The sequence below is a fragment of the Nycticebus coucang genome, chromosome 15, assembly GCF_027406575.1.
Source record: "Nycticebus coucang isolate mNycCou1 chromosome 15, mNycCou1.pri, whole genome shotgun sequence".
In the NCBI taxonomy this organism is placed as follows: domain Eukaryota; kingdom Metazoa; phylum Chordata; class Mammalia; order Primates; family Lorisidae; genus Nycticebus; species Nycticebus coucang.
This window is the reverse complement of record NC_069794.1, coordinates 69,523,318-69,544,861: the sequence shown is the minus strand read 5'-3', so window position 1 is coordinate 69,544,861 and position 21,544 is coordinate 69,523,318. Positions and strand designations below refer to the sequence as shown.

The following is a 21,544-nucleotide window of genomic DNA, read 5'->3' as shown; positions in this document are numbered from 1 at the left end:
TAGATAAACTTTAATCTCTGGTTCTTTCCCTTATTATGGAAAGACATTTTTTTTTTTTTTTTTGTAGAGACAGAGTCTCACTGTACCGCCCTCCGGTAGAGTGCCGTGGCGTCACACGGCTCACAGCAACCTCTAACTCTCGGGCTTATGCGATTCTCTTGCCTCAGCCTCCCGAGCAGCCTGGGACTACAGGCGCCCGCCACAACGCCCGGCTATTTTTTTGTTACAGTTTGGCCGGGGCTGGGTTTGAACCCGCCACCCTCGGCATATGGGGCCGGCGCCCTACTCACTGAGCCACAGGTGCCGCCCTATGGAAAGACATTTTAATTTTATGCATATTACAGGGCTTAAAACTCATGCTTGATAAGGTTGGCTCCAGTTATTAGAAAAAGCTGAAAAGTAAAGATATATTTCCTCATTTCTATGAGGAAATGAGGAAAAGAGACCATTATCCTTAACTGTCACCTGATGACTAAATCTTTTGTTTGTTTTCTGTTGTAAGCACTGGGCAGCTCCTTCACTCTCTTGCCTTATTCCTCTTGCGCCCTCACTTTGCAATGACAGTATGTCAAGGTCAATCTCAATTTTATACATCCTTTAATATTCAACTCTGAATTTATCTTTTAAGTAGTTTCTTCTGATTGTCTCACCTAGTGGTAAATAACCTCTCTTTGTAGTCCCTTAGAATTCATACTCTTTTTTACAACTTATTACATTATGCCTAATAAATATTTACTTGTGTCCATTTGATCTTCCCTGTGAAGACTATGTTCCTTGGGAGGATCTTTTATATGAAACATATAAAACTTTTCCCGACTTAAGTAGGGAGTGATTCAATACAGGATCAAGAGACCTAAGCTCTACCCCAGTTACAGACAGGTACAGATAGCTAGGAGACCTTTGCTTTTCTAGGCTTTAGTTTCCTCATCTATAAAACAAGGATCTCTGAAATCACTTCTAAAGATCTTTGAAGGGACAACCTGACAAAATTATCACCTTCTATCCAATACATGAAATCACGTAATTTCTATCCAATACCTGAAATCAGTTAACAGAAGACGAAGTTCACTGATGTACTAAGTTATTCAACAAAACCCCTACAGTAGACAAGGAAAAGAATGATAAGACAGTCTGCTTCTTCAAAAAGCTCACAGTCTAGTCACTAGCCTACTGGAAGAATCTGGAACCTATGGTACTTCTTTCCATAATGAAGATAACCCTATAATTAAAAAATGGGCTGTAGGATGAGTAGTGAAGTTTTTTTTTAAGACAGTCTCCTTCTGTTGCCTAGGATACAGTGCAATGGTACCATAATAGCTCGCTGCAACCTCAAACTCCTGGGTTCAAGTGATACTACTGTTTCAGCCTCCCAAGTAGTCCAGCTTAGTTTTTCTATTTCTTTTTTTTTTTTCTTTTTTACTTATTTTTCTTTTTTTAAAACAGAGACAAGTCTCACTTGTGCTCTTGCTCAGGCTGATCTCAAACTCTTGACCTCAAGAAATCCTCTCATCTCTGGCTTCCCAGAGTGATATGACTACAGACATGAGCCACGGTGCCTGGCCTTTGTAATGAAGAATTAACTTCACCCAAAGAGAGGTCTCACCTTTGCTACTAGCTACTGAGGGGTGATTTGTACACCCCTGGAATGTTCTGCTGAATAAGATTACTTTTGTTTGCCCGGGCTTTGGCCATCAGACACTCTACCAGTGTGATATATGATGGGGGCTTTGGGATGGTATCACCTTGTGGAGTATAAGCCCTACCTCTGGAAGGGCTAGAGACTACAGGTTAGTCGCATGGTTGGTCTGTGATTGAGCCCTAGTAAAAATTCTGGACACTGAAGTGTTGGGTGGGATTCCATGGTTGGCAATACTGAGTACTGTCACACACAATGATTAGGAAAAGTTACTACCAACTCTGTATTCACAGAGAGAGAATGACCCCCTGTTTTGATTGATACTAAACTCTGCAATTCTTTCCTTGGTGATTTTAACTTATATTTTTCCCCTGTAACAAACAGTTAGTATAGCAGATTTTAGTGAGATTTGTGAGTCCTTCCAGAGAATTATCAAACCTGAGGATGGTTCAGGAATATCCTGAACCTGCAGCTAGTGTGAGAGTGGGGGCAGTGCTGTGGAGGTGTCCTCTACCTGTGCAGTAGCTTGGCCAAATTCATTGCAGGAAATCACACTAAATTCACTTACACTAAATGGAGATGAGCAAGCTACTCACAAGATCCTTTCAATTTTAAGTGGTTTAATGTTTGCTAATAAGTATGCATGGCAGGAAAGAGGAAGAAAGTGACAAAGTGAGGGAAGGTAAAAGCAGCAGGACACCTCATCCAAAGCAGAGGACAGTGGCCTGGATAGTTCTTTACTGCTGGGGGCTGGCCTATGCCTTGTAGAATGTATAGCAGCATCTCTGCTACCTACTCAATGCCAGAAGGACCCACTCACATGTGAACACCAACATTATCTTCAGGCATTGCCAATGATTCCCCCAGGGTGAGATACTGTAAGATTGCCCTCAGCTGAGAACCACTGCAATATATTGAATGGTGGGGTGATAATTTTTTAAAACGGAATATTAGGCATAGAACATTAGGAATGAAGCTTTTTATATTTCACTATTATATTTAGCGTCAACCTAGTTTATTTTCAACTACAAAGCATGGCAGAATTCACGTACTGTTGAAGGCTGATAAAAATGCTTTGTATGATATATACAACAACTTGCATAGAAATACTGCAAAAAACTATTCTAGCAATGTTTGTACTTGTACAAGAATTAATGGAGAGAGTATTAATACAAAAGAATAATTGGTAAATTAAGTTCTCATGTTTTGAAGAATCTGTTTATGTTACTTTAAAATTCAGAAAGGCAAATATTTTTAAAATAATGAATGTTTTAGGTAAAAACATCCAATGCCTTATATAAATAATATTTATGTTTTCAAGAACAAAGAAATCCCCTTATCTAAAATACATTAATATATACTTCATAGATACACTGAAAACTATAAAACATTGCTGCAAAAAACTAAAGATGACACAAATAAATGGAAAGATATCCTGTGTTCATGGATTGGAAGATTTTATATTAAAATATCCATACTACTGAAAGTGATCTACAGATTCAACACAATCCTTATCAAAATCCCAATGTCATTTTTTGTAGCAATAGATTCATCCTAAAATGTATATGGAATATTAAGCAATCCTGAATAGCTAAAGCAATTTTGAAAAACAACAAAGTTGGAAGGCTCTCTCCACTTCCTGATTTCAAAACACATTAAAAAGCTACGGTAATTAAAACAGTGTGATGCTGGCATAAAGACAGACACACAGACCAACAGAACAGAATAGAGAGCCCAGATGCAACACACGATTGTAAGAAGGACTTTACCTAACAAATGCAATCAGAACAGAATAGAGAGCCCAGAAATAGAGAGTCCTTGCACATATGGCCAAATGATCTTCGACAAGGGTACCAAGACCATTCAGTGGAAGAAAGAAAAGTCTGTTCAACAAAAAAGTGCCGGGAAAACAAGATATCCAGGTATAAAAGAATATAAAAGAATGAAAGAAACCATACTGTTATCCTACTCCCTATGCAAAAACTAGTTCAAAATGGATTAAAGACCTAAATCCAAGACTAAAACTATAAAACTTCTAGAAGAAAACATAAGGAAAAAGTTTCATAACATTGGTCTTGGCAATGATTTCTCAGCTAATAACATCAAAAGCATAAGTGACAAAAGTAAAAATAGACAATTGGGACTATATCAAACTAAAAAAACCTTTGGCACATCAAAGGACACAATCAACAGCATTAAAAGCAACCTACAGAATGAGAAAATACCTGCAACTCATACATCTGATAAGAAGTTAATATCCAGAATATATAGAGAATGCTTACAACTCTGTAACAAAAATGGACAAGTTTCCATTGACCAAAGAATAAATAAACAAAATGTGGTATATATATATACAATGGAATACTACTCAGACAAAAAGTAAAGGAATTCTCTCACATGCTATGACATAGATGAACCTTAAGGACATTATACTAAACAATATAAGCCAGTCATAAAAAAAAAAAAATTCTATGATTCCACTTACATGAGGTATGTAAAGTAGTCAAATTCATAGAAGTAGAAAGTAGAAGAGGGGTTACAAAGGGGCTTGGAGATGGGGGAAATGGAGGAGTTTTTGTTTAATGGGTACAGAGCTTCATGAATGCAAGATGAAAAATTTCTGAAGATTTTTTTCACAACCATGTGAACTTAACACTACTGAACTAAACAGGTAAAATGTTTCTTTACTGCAATTAAAAATTTTTTTTTTCACTTACTGGAGGTCTTCTGCCATGACTAGTTCTCACAGCTTGCTGAAAAGCTGTGTCATTCTCCAATTCCTAAAACGAAAAAACAAATTTAACACCATTCAACATGAAGCAAGAATCAAGGGTGGGGGGAGGTAGTTTAAACTCCTGTTTTTCAAGATCCTCTATAATTCATCTTACCCCAAATGTTGACATTTGGGTAGCGGCTCAAGGTCTCTTGCCCTCAAACCTCTCCTTTTCACACTACCCAAAATATAAAAGCTCCTTCCTCTCCTAGGAAGAGGAATACTGAATATGTTAGTCAATTTTAAGGGACATTTTATACTGCAATTGAAATGGACGGTATCATACTGCTTGGGTAAAAGATTAAGTAGGGCCAGGCATGGTGGCTCATGCCTATAACCCTGGTACCTCAAGAGTCCAAGGCAGGAAAACTTGAGCCTAGAGGTTTGAGGTTACCACAAGCTGTGATCACACAACTGATCAGGTATATAAGGATACAGCCTTTCTTCTGTTTCTTTCTTTCTAGGGGCCAGAGCAGTAAGAACTGATATTCACACCTCTTTCTTTCTTTTGATCTACACTTCTCAATCTTACCAACCACTACCCTTCTACCCAGACTTTATTTCCTACTTCTTCCTCAACACACACTCTGGTTCTAACCCTTCAGGCACACTTTATAAAAAATTCTTTGGCCTTTGATTTGTTTAAATCTACTTCCCACAAAAACATGCATGTAAATTATTTTAAAATAAATATAATACATAAAATAGAGTTGCTATCAATTAACTTTTTAAGAATTTGCAGATAATCAAAACAAAATGTTTCTAACCAGAATGCTAATACAAGACACTATTTTATACCCTGTTTCCCTGAAAATAAGACAGTGTCTTATTTTAAGGTGTGCTCCCAAAGATGCGCTAGGTCTTATTTTCAGGGGATGTCTTATCTTTCCTGTGAGTAGGTCTTATTTTCGGAGGATGTCTTATTTTCGGGGAAACAGGTTATTTAGAGACAGGGTCTCACTCCGTCAGGATCATAGCTCACAGAACCTCAATCTTCTGGGTTCAAACTATTCTCCTGCCTCAGCCTCCAAAGCAGCTGGGACCACAAGTGTTCACCATCAAACCTGGCTATTTTTAAAACATTTTTTGTAGAAATGGGATCTTACTATGTTGCCCAGGTTGGTCTCAAACTCCTAGTCACAAGCAATCTTCCCACCTCAGCCTCCCAAAGTGCTTGAATTATAGGCATGAGCTACCATACCCAGCCACAACACACTTTAAAACATGACTTTGTTACATGCAATCATTATTCTTTAATTTTTACCTTAAGTTATCTTTATAACCTTTCATATTAACTACATAAAATTTAGTTAAGTACATAATTCTCAGTCAGCCATAGAAACTGAAAAGTTATATATAAAATAATAAAGACAAAGGCAACCTTCAACATAATTTTACTTTGGCAGATCTTTTGGTAAAAGGATATCTACTAAGATTCCTAAACTATGAGTAAAACTTGATTAATCAGTTCAATAAATTCTACCTAAATAACAAATTAAAAAGAACAATTAACAAATTCTCCAATTACAAAGACCAAACTAACACAACTTTTGTAGTTTTGTCTTTGTAACTTGATTAACAAATCACATATTCGATTAACATTATTAGGCAGCTGTTTCAAGTATTTCAGTTATATATTGAACTTATTAAGATCAAAGAAAACCATGCATAAAGCAAATATTTTTATTTCACTGTCTAATTTAATTTGGGGTCTAACATTCTGCATATCTGCTCCAGATTAAATCACACAGCCACATTGTGACAACCTGAGGATAAGAAATTTCTATGGTGCTTTAAAAAATGATTACCTTCACAATCTATTAATTCAATTTCTGGGACTCTATCCCAGGAAATGCTAGATCAAAACACAGAAAATTATTTATGCACAAATCTGTTCTTCATCAAGTAATTCACAACAGTGGAAAACTGGAAAAAAAATTCTAACATGAGAATATACTTCTAATCAACTACATATTTTCAAAATTATACAGCCATTAAAACCTTATTCATTTAAATATTTAGTTCCAAACACTGGTTATGATGTAGCTGAATTAAAAAACTGTGTATATATACACAAAGAAAAGACAAAGCAACAAAATGTTACACAAGTCATTTCTGAGTGATAAGATTAATTACTGGTAACTGTACAAAAAAGATAAGCATGTCTTTTAACTGGTAGAATGGAGAGATTTTAATGGTTTTCATGGTTTATACTAATCTCAGAAATACTTTTGTTACAACGCAAATTTTGTAAAGGGGACTATATAATAATCTCTGTGTGTATTTGTATACTGGGAGAGAAATATCTGCATATATAGTATTAAAGGAAAAGGGAATACAGCAAAACATCAGATATGATCATAGTACATCCAATGTAGGTGGATCTTTGGGTGACAGGATTTATGTCATTTTATTTCTTCTTTCTACACATTTCAAGTTTTCTGTAATGATCAGTATCACCTGGATTTTTTCCTTTTTCTTTGAGACAGAGTCTTGCTACATTGCCCAGACTGCAGTGCAGTAGCTATTCAAAGGCGTAAGACCAAGGCACACTACAGCCTCAAACAAGCAATCCTCTCACTTCAGCATCTCAAGCTCTAGGTGGGACAACAGGCGCACCTTGTTTTTAACTGGATTTTTATTTTATATAGAAAAAGTGAATGGTTTCTATTTTCTTTTCAGGTCTCAAATTCATAGACCATCATTTCACTCCAAAGGAAAATATACACTTCAAAAATTATTAAAAACTACAAGAAAAACTCTAGAATAGCATGAGATTTCCTCAATTATTTTTTATTTTTATTTCTTCGTTTTTTTTTGAGACAGAGTCCCACCCTATGCTTTGAGCAGAGCGCAATGGCATCATAGCTCACTGCAACCTCAGACTCTGGCTGTGGGCATCCTGCTGCCTCAGCCTCTGGAAGCCACTGGGATTACAGGTGCTTGCCACAATGCCCAGGTGGGTTTTTCTTTCTTTTTTTGTTTTTTTGCAGTTTTGACTGGGGCCAGGTTTGAACCCGCCACCCCTGGTATATGGGGCCGGTGCCCTACTCCTTGAGCCACAGGCGCTATCCCAGTTTTTCATTTTTTTGTGAGTCGGGGTCTCACTCTTGCTCAGGCAAGTCTCCAACTTCTGAACTCAAGCAATTCTCCCTTCTCAGCCTCCCACAGTGCTAAGATTAGAGGCGTGAGCCACCGCACCCTAATTAAATTCCTAAATTACTAAATTAAAGGCTTACAAATGCTAATATAGTTGTCCCTCAGTATCCATGGGAGGTTGGTTCCAGGACCACCTCCCTAACCAAAATTTGCCAATGCTTATGTGCCTAATATAACACAGTATACGGTATTTGCACATAACCTACAAACATTCTCCAGAATATTTTTAGATCATCTCTGGATTACTGTAAAATTGTTTTTTTTTTTTTTTTTTTTGAGACAGAGTCTCCAGCTGTCACCCCGGGTATTGTTATTGTTTTTCTTTTTTGAAACAAGAGTCTCAAGCTGTCCCCCCCGGTAGAGTGCCGTGGCGTCACAGCTCACAGCAACCTCAAACTCCTGGGCTTAAGCGATTCTCTTGCCTCAGCCTCCCTAGTAGCTGGGACTACAGGTGTCCGCCACAATGTCTGGCTATTTTTTTTTGTTTGTTTGTTTGTGGTTGTCGTTGTTTGGCAGGCCTGGGCTGGATTCGAACCCGCCAGCTCCAGTGTATATGGCTGGCGCCCTTGTGGCTTGAGCTACAGACACCAAGCCTATAATACTCAATACAATGTCACACAGTGTACATTCAACATAGTACTCAGCATGATAAATTCAAGTTTTGCTTTTTGGAACTTGTTCATTTTTTTTTTTTTTTTGAGACAGAGTCTCACTATGTCTCCCTCAGTAGAGTGCCATGGCATCACAGTTCACAGCAACCTCAAACTCTTGGGCTTAAGCAATTCTCTTGCCTCAGCCTCCCAGTAGCTGGGACTACAGGTGCCCACCACAACACCCGGCTATTTTTTTGTTATTGTTATCACTGTTGTTTGGCAGGCCCTGGCTGGGTTTGAACCTGCCAGCCCTAGTGCATGTAGTTGGCACTCTAACCACTGAGTTACGGGTACTGAGCCACACTGTGGGGTTTTTTTACTGAATATTTTTATTTCTTTTCTTTTCTTTTTTCTTTTTTTTTGAGACAGAGCCTCAAGCTGTCACTCTGGGTAGAGTGCCGTGGCATCACAGCTCACAGCAATCTCCAACTCCTGGGCTTAGGTGATTCTCTTGCCTCAGCCTCCCAAGTAGATGGGACTACAGGCGCCCACCATAACGCCCGGCTATTTTTTGGTTGCAGTTGTCAATGTTGTTTGGTAGGCCTGGGCTGGATTCGAACCTGCCAGTTCTGGTGTATATGGCTGGCGCCTTAGCTGCTTGAGCTACAGGGGCCAAGCATACTGAGTATGTTCAATCCAAGGTTCACTGAAACCATGGATACAGAACTACAGATATGGAGGGCCAACTGTATTTGGTTCTTAGATACTCCCAAGTAAATTACCCATATTTTTCATCTTTACTTTTCTCCCCACACTACTTCAAGGTGACTTCATAAAGATTTTTTTTGTTATGTGTTTTTTTATTGTTGTTGCAGTTTTCTTTCTTTCTTTCTTTTTCTTTTTTTTTTTACAATTTGGAAACTATAATTCTCACAAGAGACTAAACAGATTTAAAAATCCAAATTTATTTCAGTAACAATTTCATCTTTTAAATTACCATATCACTAAATATTAAGCAGATACAATTTAGTGAAATAAATGGATATTCATGAAATACAAAAAGCAGGTTATAAAACAGTACACACAGTATGAGCCCAATTTATCAAAAAATGTAGAAACATACATAAATTTGCATAGGAAAATGTTTGGTGAGGTAAGCACTATAAGTTAGTTAATGGTTATCTCTGAGGTAAGCACTATAAGTTAGTTAATGGTTATCTCATCAAGTTCCTATGATTTTAATTTTTTTATATTTATCTCTCTTTCCTATTTTTCTATAAAATACAATTTAAAGAAGGAAAAACAACATGACATTTCAAGTTTATAGCATTTTTACTTTTATTTTTTTTGAGACAGAGTCTTACTCTGTTGCCCCAGACTACAGTGCCGTGCTTTTAGAGCTCACAGCAACCTCAAACTCCTGGGTTCAAGCAATCCTCCTGCCTCAGGTGCCTATAGCTGGACCACAAGAGCCCACCACAATGGTTAGGTTTTCTATTTTTAGTAAAGATGGGTCTCACTATTGCTCAGGCTGGTCTCGAACTCCTGAGCTCAAGCAATTCACGCCTCAGCATCCTAGAATGCAGGATTACAGGCATGAGCCACTCTGCCCAGTCCATCATTAAAAAAAAAAAAAAAAAAACCTGACTGTAGGTGCCATCTAAGTCTTTTACACATTTGGATAACAAGTGCTGAAGAATACAAGTCACCTTAATTCATTTTCATAACCTGTCTCATGATCTTCCTCTCTGCTGCAATTATTTTTTGGTAGAAGTTAGCAGAACCTTTGCTAACACTTTTAAAGGCTTATTAATCACCTTATCTAATCTAAATCATAATAAAGCAGTACTCTCAAATCCAAAGTCTTCATAAACCAGCTTAACCAAGACTTTTTTACCTCAGTATCGTAGGTTGGATTGTAGTCATTATAACCAGAATAAAGATCATCTTCATCTGTCTCTGGAGCCAGGTGCACATTTTGCATCATTTGTACCTATGACAAATTGGGAGTATAAATATGTTCTTGGTATAAGAAATAAATATTAATTCCTATAAATACAGTCATTTAACTACCACTCTGGTCAAATCTACCCATACCTATTTTTATGCCTTGAATGTTTTTTCAAATTCCCAAAACTGTCAAAACATTCATCCATTACCCTGGTTTCACATTTATTCCACACCTACACCATTGAAGGAACAGTGACAGGCACTATAGGGGGTTCAGCTGGTTGTCCTAATTTTCATGGAGTGCAAAATCAAGTGCAAAAGAAAAGCATGAAAAAGTCAATTAAAATGCAAGGCAGAAATCATGCACACCCACTAGAATGTTTAAAATTAAAAAGATCAACAACAAATAAGGTCAGCAGAGTATGCATACATCGTTGGTGAAGTATAAAATGGTATAGTTGGGTGGCGCCTGTGGCTCAGTCAGTAAGGCGCCAGTCCCATATACCGAGGGTGGTGGGTTCAAACCTGGCCCCGGCTGAACTGCAACCAGAAAAAAATAATTAAAAAAATACATTAAAAAAAAAAATGGTATAGTTTTGGGAAAAGGTCTGGCAGTTTTATAAAACTCATATATACCTTTTATGACCCAGCAGTTCCACTCAGAAGGATTTACCCAAAGAAAAATGAAAGCATATGTCTACAAAAGAGATTAAGAATGTTGTTCAGACAACCTTCAGAATGGGAAAAGATATTTGCATATTAGGAGTAGGATAAAAACTTGGTAATTAGGATCTATCAGGAACTCAAATTAATCAAAAAAAGACTCAACAATCCCATATATCACTGGGCAAGAGAGATGAACAGAACCTTCTTTAAAGAAGACAGATGAATAACTAACGAATATATGAAAAAATGTTCATCATACCTAATCATCAGAGAAAGGCAAATCAAAACTACCCTCAGATACCACCTAATCACAGAGAGAATGGCCTATATCACAGTCTCAAAGCTGCAGATGCTGGTATGGATGTGGAGAGAAGGGAACACTTTTACACTTCTGGTGGGACTGCAAACTAATACAACCTTTTTGGAAGGAAGTATGGAGAATCCTCAAAGAACTCAAATTAGACCTCCCATTTGATCCTGCAATCCCATTACCAGGCATCTACCCAGAAGAAAAAAAAATCCTTTTATCATAAGGACATTTGCACTAGACTGCTTATCACAGCTCAATTTACAATTGCCAAAATGTGGAAACAGTCTAAATGCCCACCAACCCAGGAAGCTGTGGTATATGTATATAATGGAATACTATTTGGCTATTAAAAATGATGGAGACTTTACATCTTTTATATTAACCTGGATGGAGGTAAAACACATTCTTCTTAGTAAAGCATCACAAGAATGGAGAACCACAAATCCAATGTTGTCTATTCTAATATGAAGGCAGCAGGTGAGCTAACACAGGGGTGGGGTGGGGTGGGTAGGAGGATAAGGAAGTGGGGAGAGGGGAGGAGGGAGGGAGATGGGAGGGTCATGGTGTATGGCACACCTCTTGGAGGTGGGGACACAATTTCTTATCCAACAAATGCCAACAATGTAAACTAATTCTTTGTATCCTCAAAGAAACCCAAACAATAAAAAAATAAAATAAAAAAGGATGTTCTTAATGTTTTCTTTAGGTCACAGCAAGTGTTGACCTAAAGAAAAAACTGAAGCTAAAATATAATTTAAAGAGTTTGGTGAGGGGGGGGCGGGAAGAGTTAACTTGAGACAAGGTAAGTGTTAGGCCTAGGCTAAAGTAGAAAAATACCAGTTAACTCCTGACAAATTCCTGGGCTGCAAGTCCTCAACAAAATGGAGTAAGTCTGGTTTACTCCCAAGATAGATGGAAAGTACGCACTAACTTTTTGCTTGACTAACTCCTGGGCCTGGGGAACGAACCGACTGTTCCCAGACTAACCTATAGACAATACCAGGTAGAGAGAATACTGAGACAAAGATGTATGGAGGAAAAGTACTGGAACTAAGATGTATGACGTATGGCTAACTAATCTCGAAATTCTGCTTCTGTGCAGTGCTTGCTTGCTACCCCCACCTGCATGCACCTGGACAGCCTGTGTGCCAACCAGGATGCAGACTAAGCCTTAAAAACCTGACCCCCGGGTGGCGTCTGTGGCTCAAGGAGTAGGGCGCTGGCCCCATATACTGGAGGTGGTGGGTTCAAACCCAGCCCCAGCCAAACAGCTGCAAAATACATAAATAAATACCCGACTCCTTAAAGCATTCGGAGGTGCTCTCAGAAACCCCAGGTTGGGAGACTGAGGCAGTCACCAGCCGGCTCTTCAATAAAAGGACTCTGCTGTAAATTTGGCTCCTTCGGCAGTGTGGTCTTTGTGGAACTCCTGGGCATAACATAAGGACAGCTGCCTGAAAGACTCAGACCCAAGTAATGTTGGTTATGAACTCCATTTGGCCTTTGTTAAAATCAGGGTTTTAAAGGGAAAAGGAGGGTCAGGGAGTGGATGATACTGAATTTTTATCAGGAAGTCTTGCTGGTTTACAGAAACAACATTGATTATGATTAGTTGTACACTGTAAGGGCTATGATGTCCAGCCTGCAGCACTGTGAGGTAAACTGACAGATACTTGTGGCCATAGCAAGCAGTTTTAAGAGATGATTACTTAGCCACAGAAGGGAAGTGGGATGTGACTGCTGGCTCATTCTCATGCCTATCTGGGCCTCATAATTTAGTGGAGCTTCTCATTCCTTAGATTAAATGTTTCTTTTCTTTCTTATAGCTTGATCCATAATAGCTAAAAATGAAAAACAGACCAGGAGCCCATCAATAAAATGGATAAGCAAAATGTGGCATATATGTAATGAAGTTCTATTCAGCAATAAAAAAGAATGCACCAATGACATATGTAACAACATGGAAGAATGTCAATTATGCCTAGTGAAAGAAACTGTACATAAAACTGTACATTGTGCACTGTTTCGTTTATATGAAATTCTAGAACAGGCAAAGCTACTAGATGATAGAAAGTGGTTGCTTCTTGGGGGTGGGGGTTAGAGACTGAATGGAAAAGGTCATGAGAAAATTTTCTGGGGAGCTGATATATCTATTGCCTGGCAAGAGTTTGGGACAAAGTGTATGTACTTGTGAAAACTCAGGAAATGCATATTTGAGATTTCTGCTTTGTAAATTTTAAAACAACCTGTAGGGTGGTGCATGTGGCTCAAAGGAGTAGGGCACCCGGCCCCATGTATCAGAGGTGCCAGGTTCAAACCCAGCCCCAGTCAAAAAACTGCAAAAAAAACCAAAAAAGAACAACCAGTAAAATACTGAACTATAATTAATGTGGATGTGCTGAAGCATTTAGGGAAAGCTTAATATTTTAAACTTAGCTTGAAATGCACAAAATAAGACGGATTATTAGATGGATAGAGGCATAGGTAAATGGACAGATACATGATAAAGCAAATCTAGAAAAGCATTAATGGTGGAATCTATAAGAAGGTAAATTGTTCATTGTAAAATTCTTTAAACTTTGCTACCCATCTGAAAAATTTTGTAATGAAATGCTGAGGAAAAAAGCAAGACAGAATAAAGTAGATGTCAAAGCAAAGTAAAATGGAAGTGCAGAAGTTGATCATAGAAATTGGGTCATTCTTGTCATACCCAACTAAAATAGTCAATAAGCCAGGGGCAGGGGGAAACCCATTCAGGACACATAACTACTTCAAGAATAGAATTTTCTGCAAGTCCAGCTGCTAATGCTGCCTATTGTAGCCTGAGACCGGTTTTATCTACAGCTGTTAACATAATTTGCTGCAACTCAAGGACCATCTTAGGCCACTGTCAAACTTCCAACTTTCTTTTTATTTTTTGTACATACTGAAGACAACCTGGTCTATGTGTGGCCTGAATTGCAATCTTGTCTTCCTAAATAAAATATTAAATTTAGAAATTTGTCTCTACCTTTTTAAAAACTTTATTTTCATGTTTTGATTTTTAGACCAGATCTTGGGCTCAAGCAATCCTCCTGTCTCTTGAGTAGCTGGTAATACAGGTGAATGCTACCGCACCTGGCTATTTTTTAAATTTTTACATAGTGATGGGGACTCACTATATTGCCCTGGCTAGTCTTCAAACTCCTTAGCTTCAAGAAATCCGCCAACCTTGGCCTCCCAAAGTGCTAGGACTATAGAAGTGAGCCACCACACCTGGCCTCTGCATTTTATTTTGACTTCAACAAAGCCTGGGAGAAATGTAATTACTATATATATATATATATACACACTGTAAATGTAAAAATTACTAGAGAATCTGACAAGAATACCCAGAACTATCATTCAGATCAAGTCAATATTTCAAGTAATTGTGTGTGTGTGTGTGGGGGGTAGTTATCCAAGACATGTACCATTGAATTATTTTGTCTATCTTAAAATAGATAATAGTATAGTTTAGAGCTTGTACATTTTACATGTGCTGTTAAAGTCCTAAAAAAGTTTCAGCATAATAACAAATATATGTAGCTTCTATGATTCATACTTGATATGTTTTCTCATAACCTTTAAAAAATTATTTATATATACTTAAAATACTAATTACTTTTTTGAGTCCTTGGTGAGAACAGAGAAGTGAAAAAAATTATTTGAGCTATAATTCACATACCATAATCTACTTTCTGTGTCTATGTACTTATCAATTCTGTACATATGTGGGTTTTTGTGTCTGGCCTCTTTTACTTAGTGTAATGTTTTCAAGGTTCATCCATGTTGTAATACAGATCAGTACTTCATTCCTTTTTAATAGCTAAATAATACATTGACATTTTACTTATCTATTCATTTTATTTATGTATACTTTTTGAGACAGGGTCTCACTCTGTCTCCCTGGGTTGAGTGTGGTGGCATCATAATAGCTCACAGAAACCTCAATCTCAGGCAATCCTTTTAGTGCAGCTGGTGGCAATAGGGGCCCACCACAATGCTTGACTAGCTTTTCTATTTTCTTTAGTAGGTACAGGGTCTTGGTCTTGCTCAAGCTGGTCTCAAACTCCTGAGCTCAAGCGATCCACTTGCCTTGGCCTCTCAGAGTACTAGGATTACAGGCATTAGTCACTGTGCCCCTGGCCTGCTTATCCATTCATTAATTAAAGGACATCTGTACTTTTTGGCTTTTTTTTTTTTTTTTGCAGTTTTTGGCCAGTTTTTTGAACCCGCCACCTCCAGCATATGGGGCTAGTGCTCTACTCCTTTAAGCCACAGGTGCTAACACTGCTATGAACATTCTGTGTACAAGTTTTAGCAGGGATACATATTTTCAATTCTGTTGGATACATATCTAGGAATGGAATTGCTGTGTCACATGTTTAAGTTTTGGAGAACTGCCAGAGTGTTTTCCAAAGTGGCTGCACCATTTTACTCCATTTTTTTCTGCAATGTACAAAGGTTCCAGTTTCTTCATGTCCTAGACAACACTTGGTATTGTTGTTCCTTGATACAGCCATTCAAATAGATGTGAAATTGTATCTCACTGTGGTATTTAGTTGCATTCCTCTGATGACTATTCAGGTGTTTATTGGCTATTTGTATGTATCTCTTTGGAAAAATGTACATTCAGATCTTTTATCCATTTTTAAAACCTAGGTTGTCTTCTATGAATTATAAGGATCTGTTATATATTCTCAATACTAGACCTTATATATATGATTTGTAAATATTTTCCCATCCTGTGCCTTATCTTTTGACATTCTTGACTGTATCCTTTGAAGCACAAAAATTCTTAATTTTCATGATGTACAATTTATTTTCTTCTTTGGTTGCTTGTACTTTTGGTTATCACATCTAAGAAACAACTGCCTAAACTAAAATCAAGAAGATTTACAACTATATTTTCTTCTAATAGTTTGCAATTTTAGCTTTTATATTTAGGTCTTTGATCCATTTTCAGTTAATTTCTCATTACTTTTTTGAAGATGAAAATTCACTACTATGAAAGCAAATGCCAATCAGATAAAATATGTCCAAAAGGTATTAGATGTCATTGGCAGAAAACATATAAAGTATTTTCAATAAAAGCTTTGGCTCAAATAATACTAAAGTTCTCAAATTCATATCGTTGCTTCCCAGCCACTAGTGTTTCTTATTCACTAAGAAACACATTGAGTGGGGGACACATTATCACCTCCTTCATCCCTTAGAATGTTGATTTTTATTTAGAGTCTAGGTCTCACTCTGTTACCCAGGCTGCAGTGCAATGGCATCATCATAGCTCACGGCAGCCTCAAATTCCTGGCCTCAAACAATCCTTCTGCCTCAGCCTCCTAAGTAGCTGAGACTAAAGGTGCCTGTCATCACACCTGGCTAGTTTTTTTAATATTTTTTATAGAGATGAGGTCTATGTTGCCCAAGCTGGCCTCAAACTCCTGGCCTTCAGTGATCCTCCTGCCTCAGCCTCCCAGTTGCTCAGATTACAGCCCTGAGCCACACACCAGGCTAGAATGTGGATTTCTAAAAAGTTCCCAAGTGATGCTGATGCTGTTAGTCTGGGGGCCACACTTTGAGAACCACTGTGCTAAACAAGAACTTCCTGATTGTAAGCCCTATTTTAGTCAGTCTAGCTTATACATAAGTCATAAAAAATGAGCAACTTTTATTTTATTTTGTTTATTTTTTGAGACAGTTTCTGTTGCCCTGCATAGAGAGAATGCCACAGCATCACAGCTCACAGCAACCTCAACTCTTGGGCTCAATCAATCCACCTGGCAACCTCAAACTCGTGGGCTCAAGCAATCCACCTGCCTCAGCCTCCCAGAGTGCTAGGATTACAGACATGACCCACTACACTCAGCTTAAAAACAAAACAAAAACTGAGCAACTTTTAGAACTGATTATCCACATGTAGAAGACGGAAACTTGACCCACCTCTCATCATTAACAAAAATTGATTCTCGTTGAATGAAAGATTTAAATTTAAGACATAAAACAATAAAAATTCTAAAAGAGACTATGGGGAAAACACTTGAAGACAATGGCCTTGGAAAAAATTTTATGAGGAAGACCCCGCCCCCATCACAGCAACACCAAAAATAAATGACTGGGATTTGATCAGGCTAAAAAGCTTTTGCACAGCTATGGGTATCACAAACAAAGCAAACAGCCTTTGAAATGGGAATGCATATTATGAATCTGACAAAGGCCTGATAACTAGAATCTACAGAGAACTCAAACAATAAGAAAAGTGCAAACAACCCTCTCTGTAAGTGGGCAAGTGATTTGAACAGAAACTTCTCTGAGGATGACAGATGAATGGCCAAAAAACACATGAAAAAAATGCTCATTGTCTTTAACCATCAGAGAAATGAAAATCAAAACCACTCTAAGAAATCACCTAACCCTAGCAAGATTAGCCCACATCACAAAGTCATAAAACACCAGATGCTGGAGTGGATGTGTAGAGAAGGGAACACTGCTGATGGGATTGCAAAATAATACAGCCCTTTCGGAGAATCCTCAAAGATCTAAACGTGGACTTTCTATTTGACCCTGTAATTCCATTACTATCTACCCAAAAGACCCAAAAATCATTTTACTACAAAGACATTTGCACCAGAATATTTATTGCAGCTCAATTCATAATTGCCAAGTTGTACTACTATTAAGAAGCAACCTAAATACCCATCACATGAATGGATCAACAAACTGGTTCATGTATACTATAGAATATTATTCAGCCATTTAAAAAGATGGAGACTTTACATCTTTTACATTTACCTGGATAGAGCTGAAATATATTCTTCTTAATAAAATATCACAAGAATGGAAAAATAAATATCCAACTATACTAATATGAAATCAACATATAAATAATTACTCCATCCTAATACTCCATACTAATATGAAATCAACATATAAATAATTACATGCTTATAAGAACAATAAAACACAAATATAGTCTAGTATGGGGGTGAGAGAAAGGAGAGGGAGAGGGAATGAGGCGGGATCTCACCTATGGGCACACTGTGAGGGTGCATAACACCCTCTTTTACAAATGGAACTTTACCCTGGAAGTGAGAACAATGTAACCTAAAAATTTGTACCCTCATATTAATTTGAAATAAAAAATAAATTAAAAAAATACAAAGTAGACCTTAAAAAGTAGAGGCTATAAAATTAATCAGATTTCTTTTGAAAGAAATGTGATGCTTCTTTTTTTTTGAGCCAGAGTCTCACTATGTTGCCCTTGGTAGAGTGTCGCAGCATCATAGCTCACAGCAACCTCAGACTTTTGGCCTCAAGTGATTCTGTCATCTCAGCCTCCCAAGTAGCTGGGACTACAGGCACCTGCCACACGCCAGGCTATTTTTAGAGACGGGGGTCTCACTCTTGCTCAGGCAATCCACCTGCCTCCGCCTCCCAGAGTACTAGTATTACAGGCTTGAGCCACCAAGCCTGGCCCTTGTTAACAGGTTTTAAAAAGGCTTTAACTATAAGATAGGGTATCTGAACATCTGGTGAACATACAAATCTTAATGATGTGGAAAATGAGCCCTAGAAAGGTAAAGGGAATCACCCATGACTAACAGCTATGGGTTGCAGAAAAAGATGTTGTTATACAACTCAGAGTTTCTGGATTCTCCAAACTATTTCAAAAGAAGCTTATGTGCATAACAAGCCTCTCATGTTGAAACTATTTGGGGATAATTCCACCTATATTCAATATAAATTAAATGTCAGTAAAACCTTTTTTAAATGTTAAAGTTTTTTTTTTTTTTTTTTTTTACACTCTGCTATTAGTATCTATGATATAGACTACTTCCAAGATGCCTAGTGTAGTTTCTCAAAAGTCCACACACAACCAAAAAATCAGCCTGGTGAAAAAAAACATGTGGAATCAACCCAAGTACCCATCAATGCATGAGTGGATTAATAAAATGTGGTATATACCATGAAGCACTACTCAGCCATAGAAAATGGTAAACTAATTAATACCTTTTGTAACAACCTGGATGGAGCAAAAGACTATTCTTCCAAGCGAAGTATAGAAAGAATGGAAAACTATCACATGTATTCACTAATAAATTGAACTGATTAACACTCATGGGTACATATGGCAGTAAAACTCAACAGGAAACTAAGCAGGTGGGAGTGTGGAGGAGGGGACTGGTAAATTGGCACACTTATAACTTTGACACAAAGTGCACAAAAGCAATCCATGTAACCAAAACATCTGTACCCCTCATGACATTCTGAAATTAAAAAATGTATAAAGAAAATACAAAATTTGATGCAAAAAATGGGACTCTCAATAACCCTCTGATACCATAAAAAAGAATGATGGAAATATAATTTGTGACAGCTAAGGGACTTGGGAATTAATGCATTCCAAAAGGAGAGACAGCTACTTCTGTCTCTCCTTTTTATATCACTCTTTGCAGAATAAGTGGATGTGATGTTAAATACATCATCTATAATAATTTCCTTTAACTTAATCACATTACTTAAAATATGTAAGACATGCACTTTGGCTATGTACACAACATGATAATTAATGATAGTATTCTAATATAATCTACTGTGGCCATGAGAGCTATTTTTATTTATAACCTTGACAACTCACCAGGTTCTCCATATTTCTAGATATTTTATTAGTCTACTGAAATGCATAATTATATGATTGTGACAATAAGGCCCTATTCACAAAATAAAAAAGAAATCCAATTAAATTTGAATTTAAAAGTCAGCAAAACTGGGGGAAAAACATTTAATTTTAGGCTTAGCAAGAATCTTTGGAAAAGAGTATTTCATGGCTTTTGAATTTTTCCATCTTTGGGAAGCTAAGTATATGCCTTGCGCATTCTGTTGTGTATTTTCACCTTCACTGCTGGTTCAGCCTCTATTAGGCAATTTCAAATACAAACAAAAATTAAAGAGAAACGTGCACCCTATCTGCTGTGAAATTCAAGAGTTGATGCAATGGTCCAAATGGGTCTGGAGTCCTTGCCGCGGACTGTAATATGGGACAGCCATACCAAGAGGATAGCAACGCCTATCCCTGTCCAGAACGCAAGAAAAGCCTGTAGCCTGAGAACCGCGGTGCAAGAACCGACGTCTGTTCTCCGGGACGCTGTCACCACAGGTGGCAGAGTTGGGGGGAGCAGGGACTGTGCCCTCGCGACCTCGCCGCAGACGCCCCCACATCGCAGCCGCGTGATGGTCAGAAGGGGGCCCGCAGCGACGCATGGCTCCAAGCCCTTCCCTACCTCGCGCTGAGGGGAGCGGGGTGACCGCGAGTCCAGCCCTGCGAAGACGTGGCGTTTGCCAGAATCTACCCAGAGCCTCCGCAGGACCAGCACCGAAGGCCGCTCCCAGCGGTTGCCAAGCGCGGAATCCAGGGAAGCCGTTCCCACAGTCCTCCGCGCGGGGGCGGGCGGGGCCGGAAGCGCGGGGGTGGGGCGCGGCGCGGCCTGCGCGCGGTGCTTGCGTGTGGGCTGGAGTCCCTGAGGGGGTCCGGGCTGGAGGCCTGTTGGGGAGGAGGAGAGAAGGGTGTTCCCCGCGGAGGTCCCGGCGGACGGCTCGTGGGAAGGAGGAGCAGGGCCCCGGAGGTCCCAGCGGGCGGCTTGTGGGAAGGGGGGTGTCCCGAGAAGGTCCAGGCGGGAGGCCCGAAGGAAGGAGAAGGGAGGGGGTTCCGGGCAGACGGCCTGTGTGGAGGGGCAGAGAGAGGGGACCGGAGGCCTCTGATGAGCCTGGAAGCCGACTTTCCGTGCGGTCGCTGATGCGGGCTCGCCCTGCACCGGTGTCCTCCGACGTTGCGGGCCTGGGGGCCTCCCGCTAGTCTTTCTTCCCGGCATCTGTGCCCGCCTTGGCGCTGGCTCTGGATGTCCTATTAGTTTTCCTCACTAGACAGCGGCCAGAGCCCTAAAAGGCAGGGATTGAACCGGGTTGTCCCAACCACCTGAGACCGGGGCCACAGCTCTGCTTAACAAATGCAACTAAGAATGAGGAATTAAATTCGTAATTGTTTAATCACTCTTTACATTTTGCCTTAGAATTAAAAGGTAATGGGGGGTCAGGGTGAGTCTAAAATAATTAATGAATTTTTTTAAATAAGGACGGGTGGGGGCGCTGTTTTTGTTCGTTTGTTTTTTAAATTATCTGCTGTAACAGAAACCAACCTTGTGGGCGGCGCCTGTGGCTCAAGGAGTAGGGCGCCAGTCCCATATGCCGGAGGTGGCGGGTTCAAACCCAGCCCCGGCCAAAAACCACAAAAAAAAAAAAAAAAAAAGAAACCAACCTTGTGCAGCATACACCTCGACTGCCCCCATGAGACTGGGAAAGAAGAAGAATCAAAGGGAAGATGAAGCCCACTCTGCCTGTTGTGTGTGAATAACGCAGTCCTTTATATCTTACCCAAGTTATCT

At 38.9% G+C, this 21,544-nt stretch overlaps 1 protein-coding gene across 8 annotated transcripts in view; it reads right to left on the bottom strand.

The window, feature by feature from the left end:
* The window catches only part of IFT88 (intraflagellar transport 88), a 164,591-nt gene extending 144,073 nt beyond the window's left edge, over positions 1-20,518 (bottom strand). For 6 of the 8 annotated variants that reach the window (XR_008374646.1, XR_008374647.1, XM_053563849.1 and 3 more), the window contains exons 1-3: positions 20,387-20,518; positions 10,059-10,154; positions 4,354-4,416 (exon numbers count right to left, since the gene is read on the bottom strand). Coding sequence is in view for 4 of the 8 variants with exons in the window: in XM_053563849.1 (XP_053419824.1) it covers positions 4,354-4,416; positions 10,059-10,148 (153 nt within the window). In the remaining 4 variants the exon portion in view is untranslated. The remainder of the gene's footprint in view (positions 1-4,353; positions 4,417-10,058; positions 10,155-20,386) is intronic. The other 2 variants (XM_053563855.1, XM_053563853.1) reach the window with 1 other exon arrangement.
* Between the last annotated feature and the right edge of the window lie 1,026 nt (positions 20,519-21,544).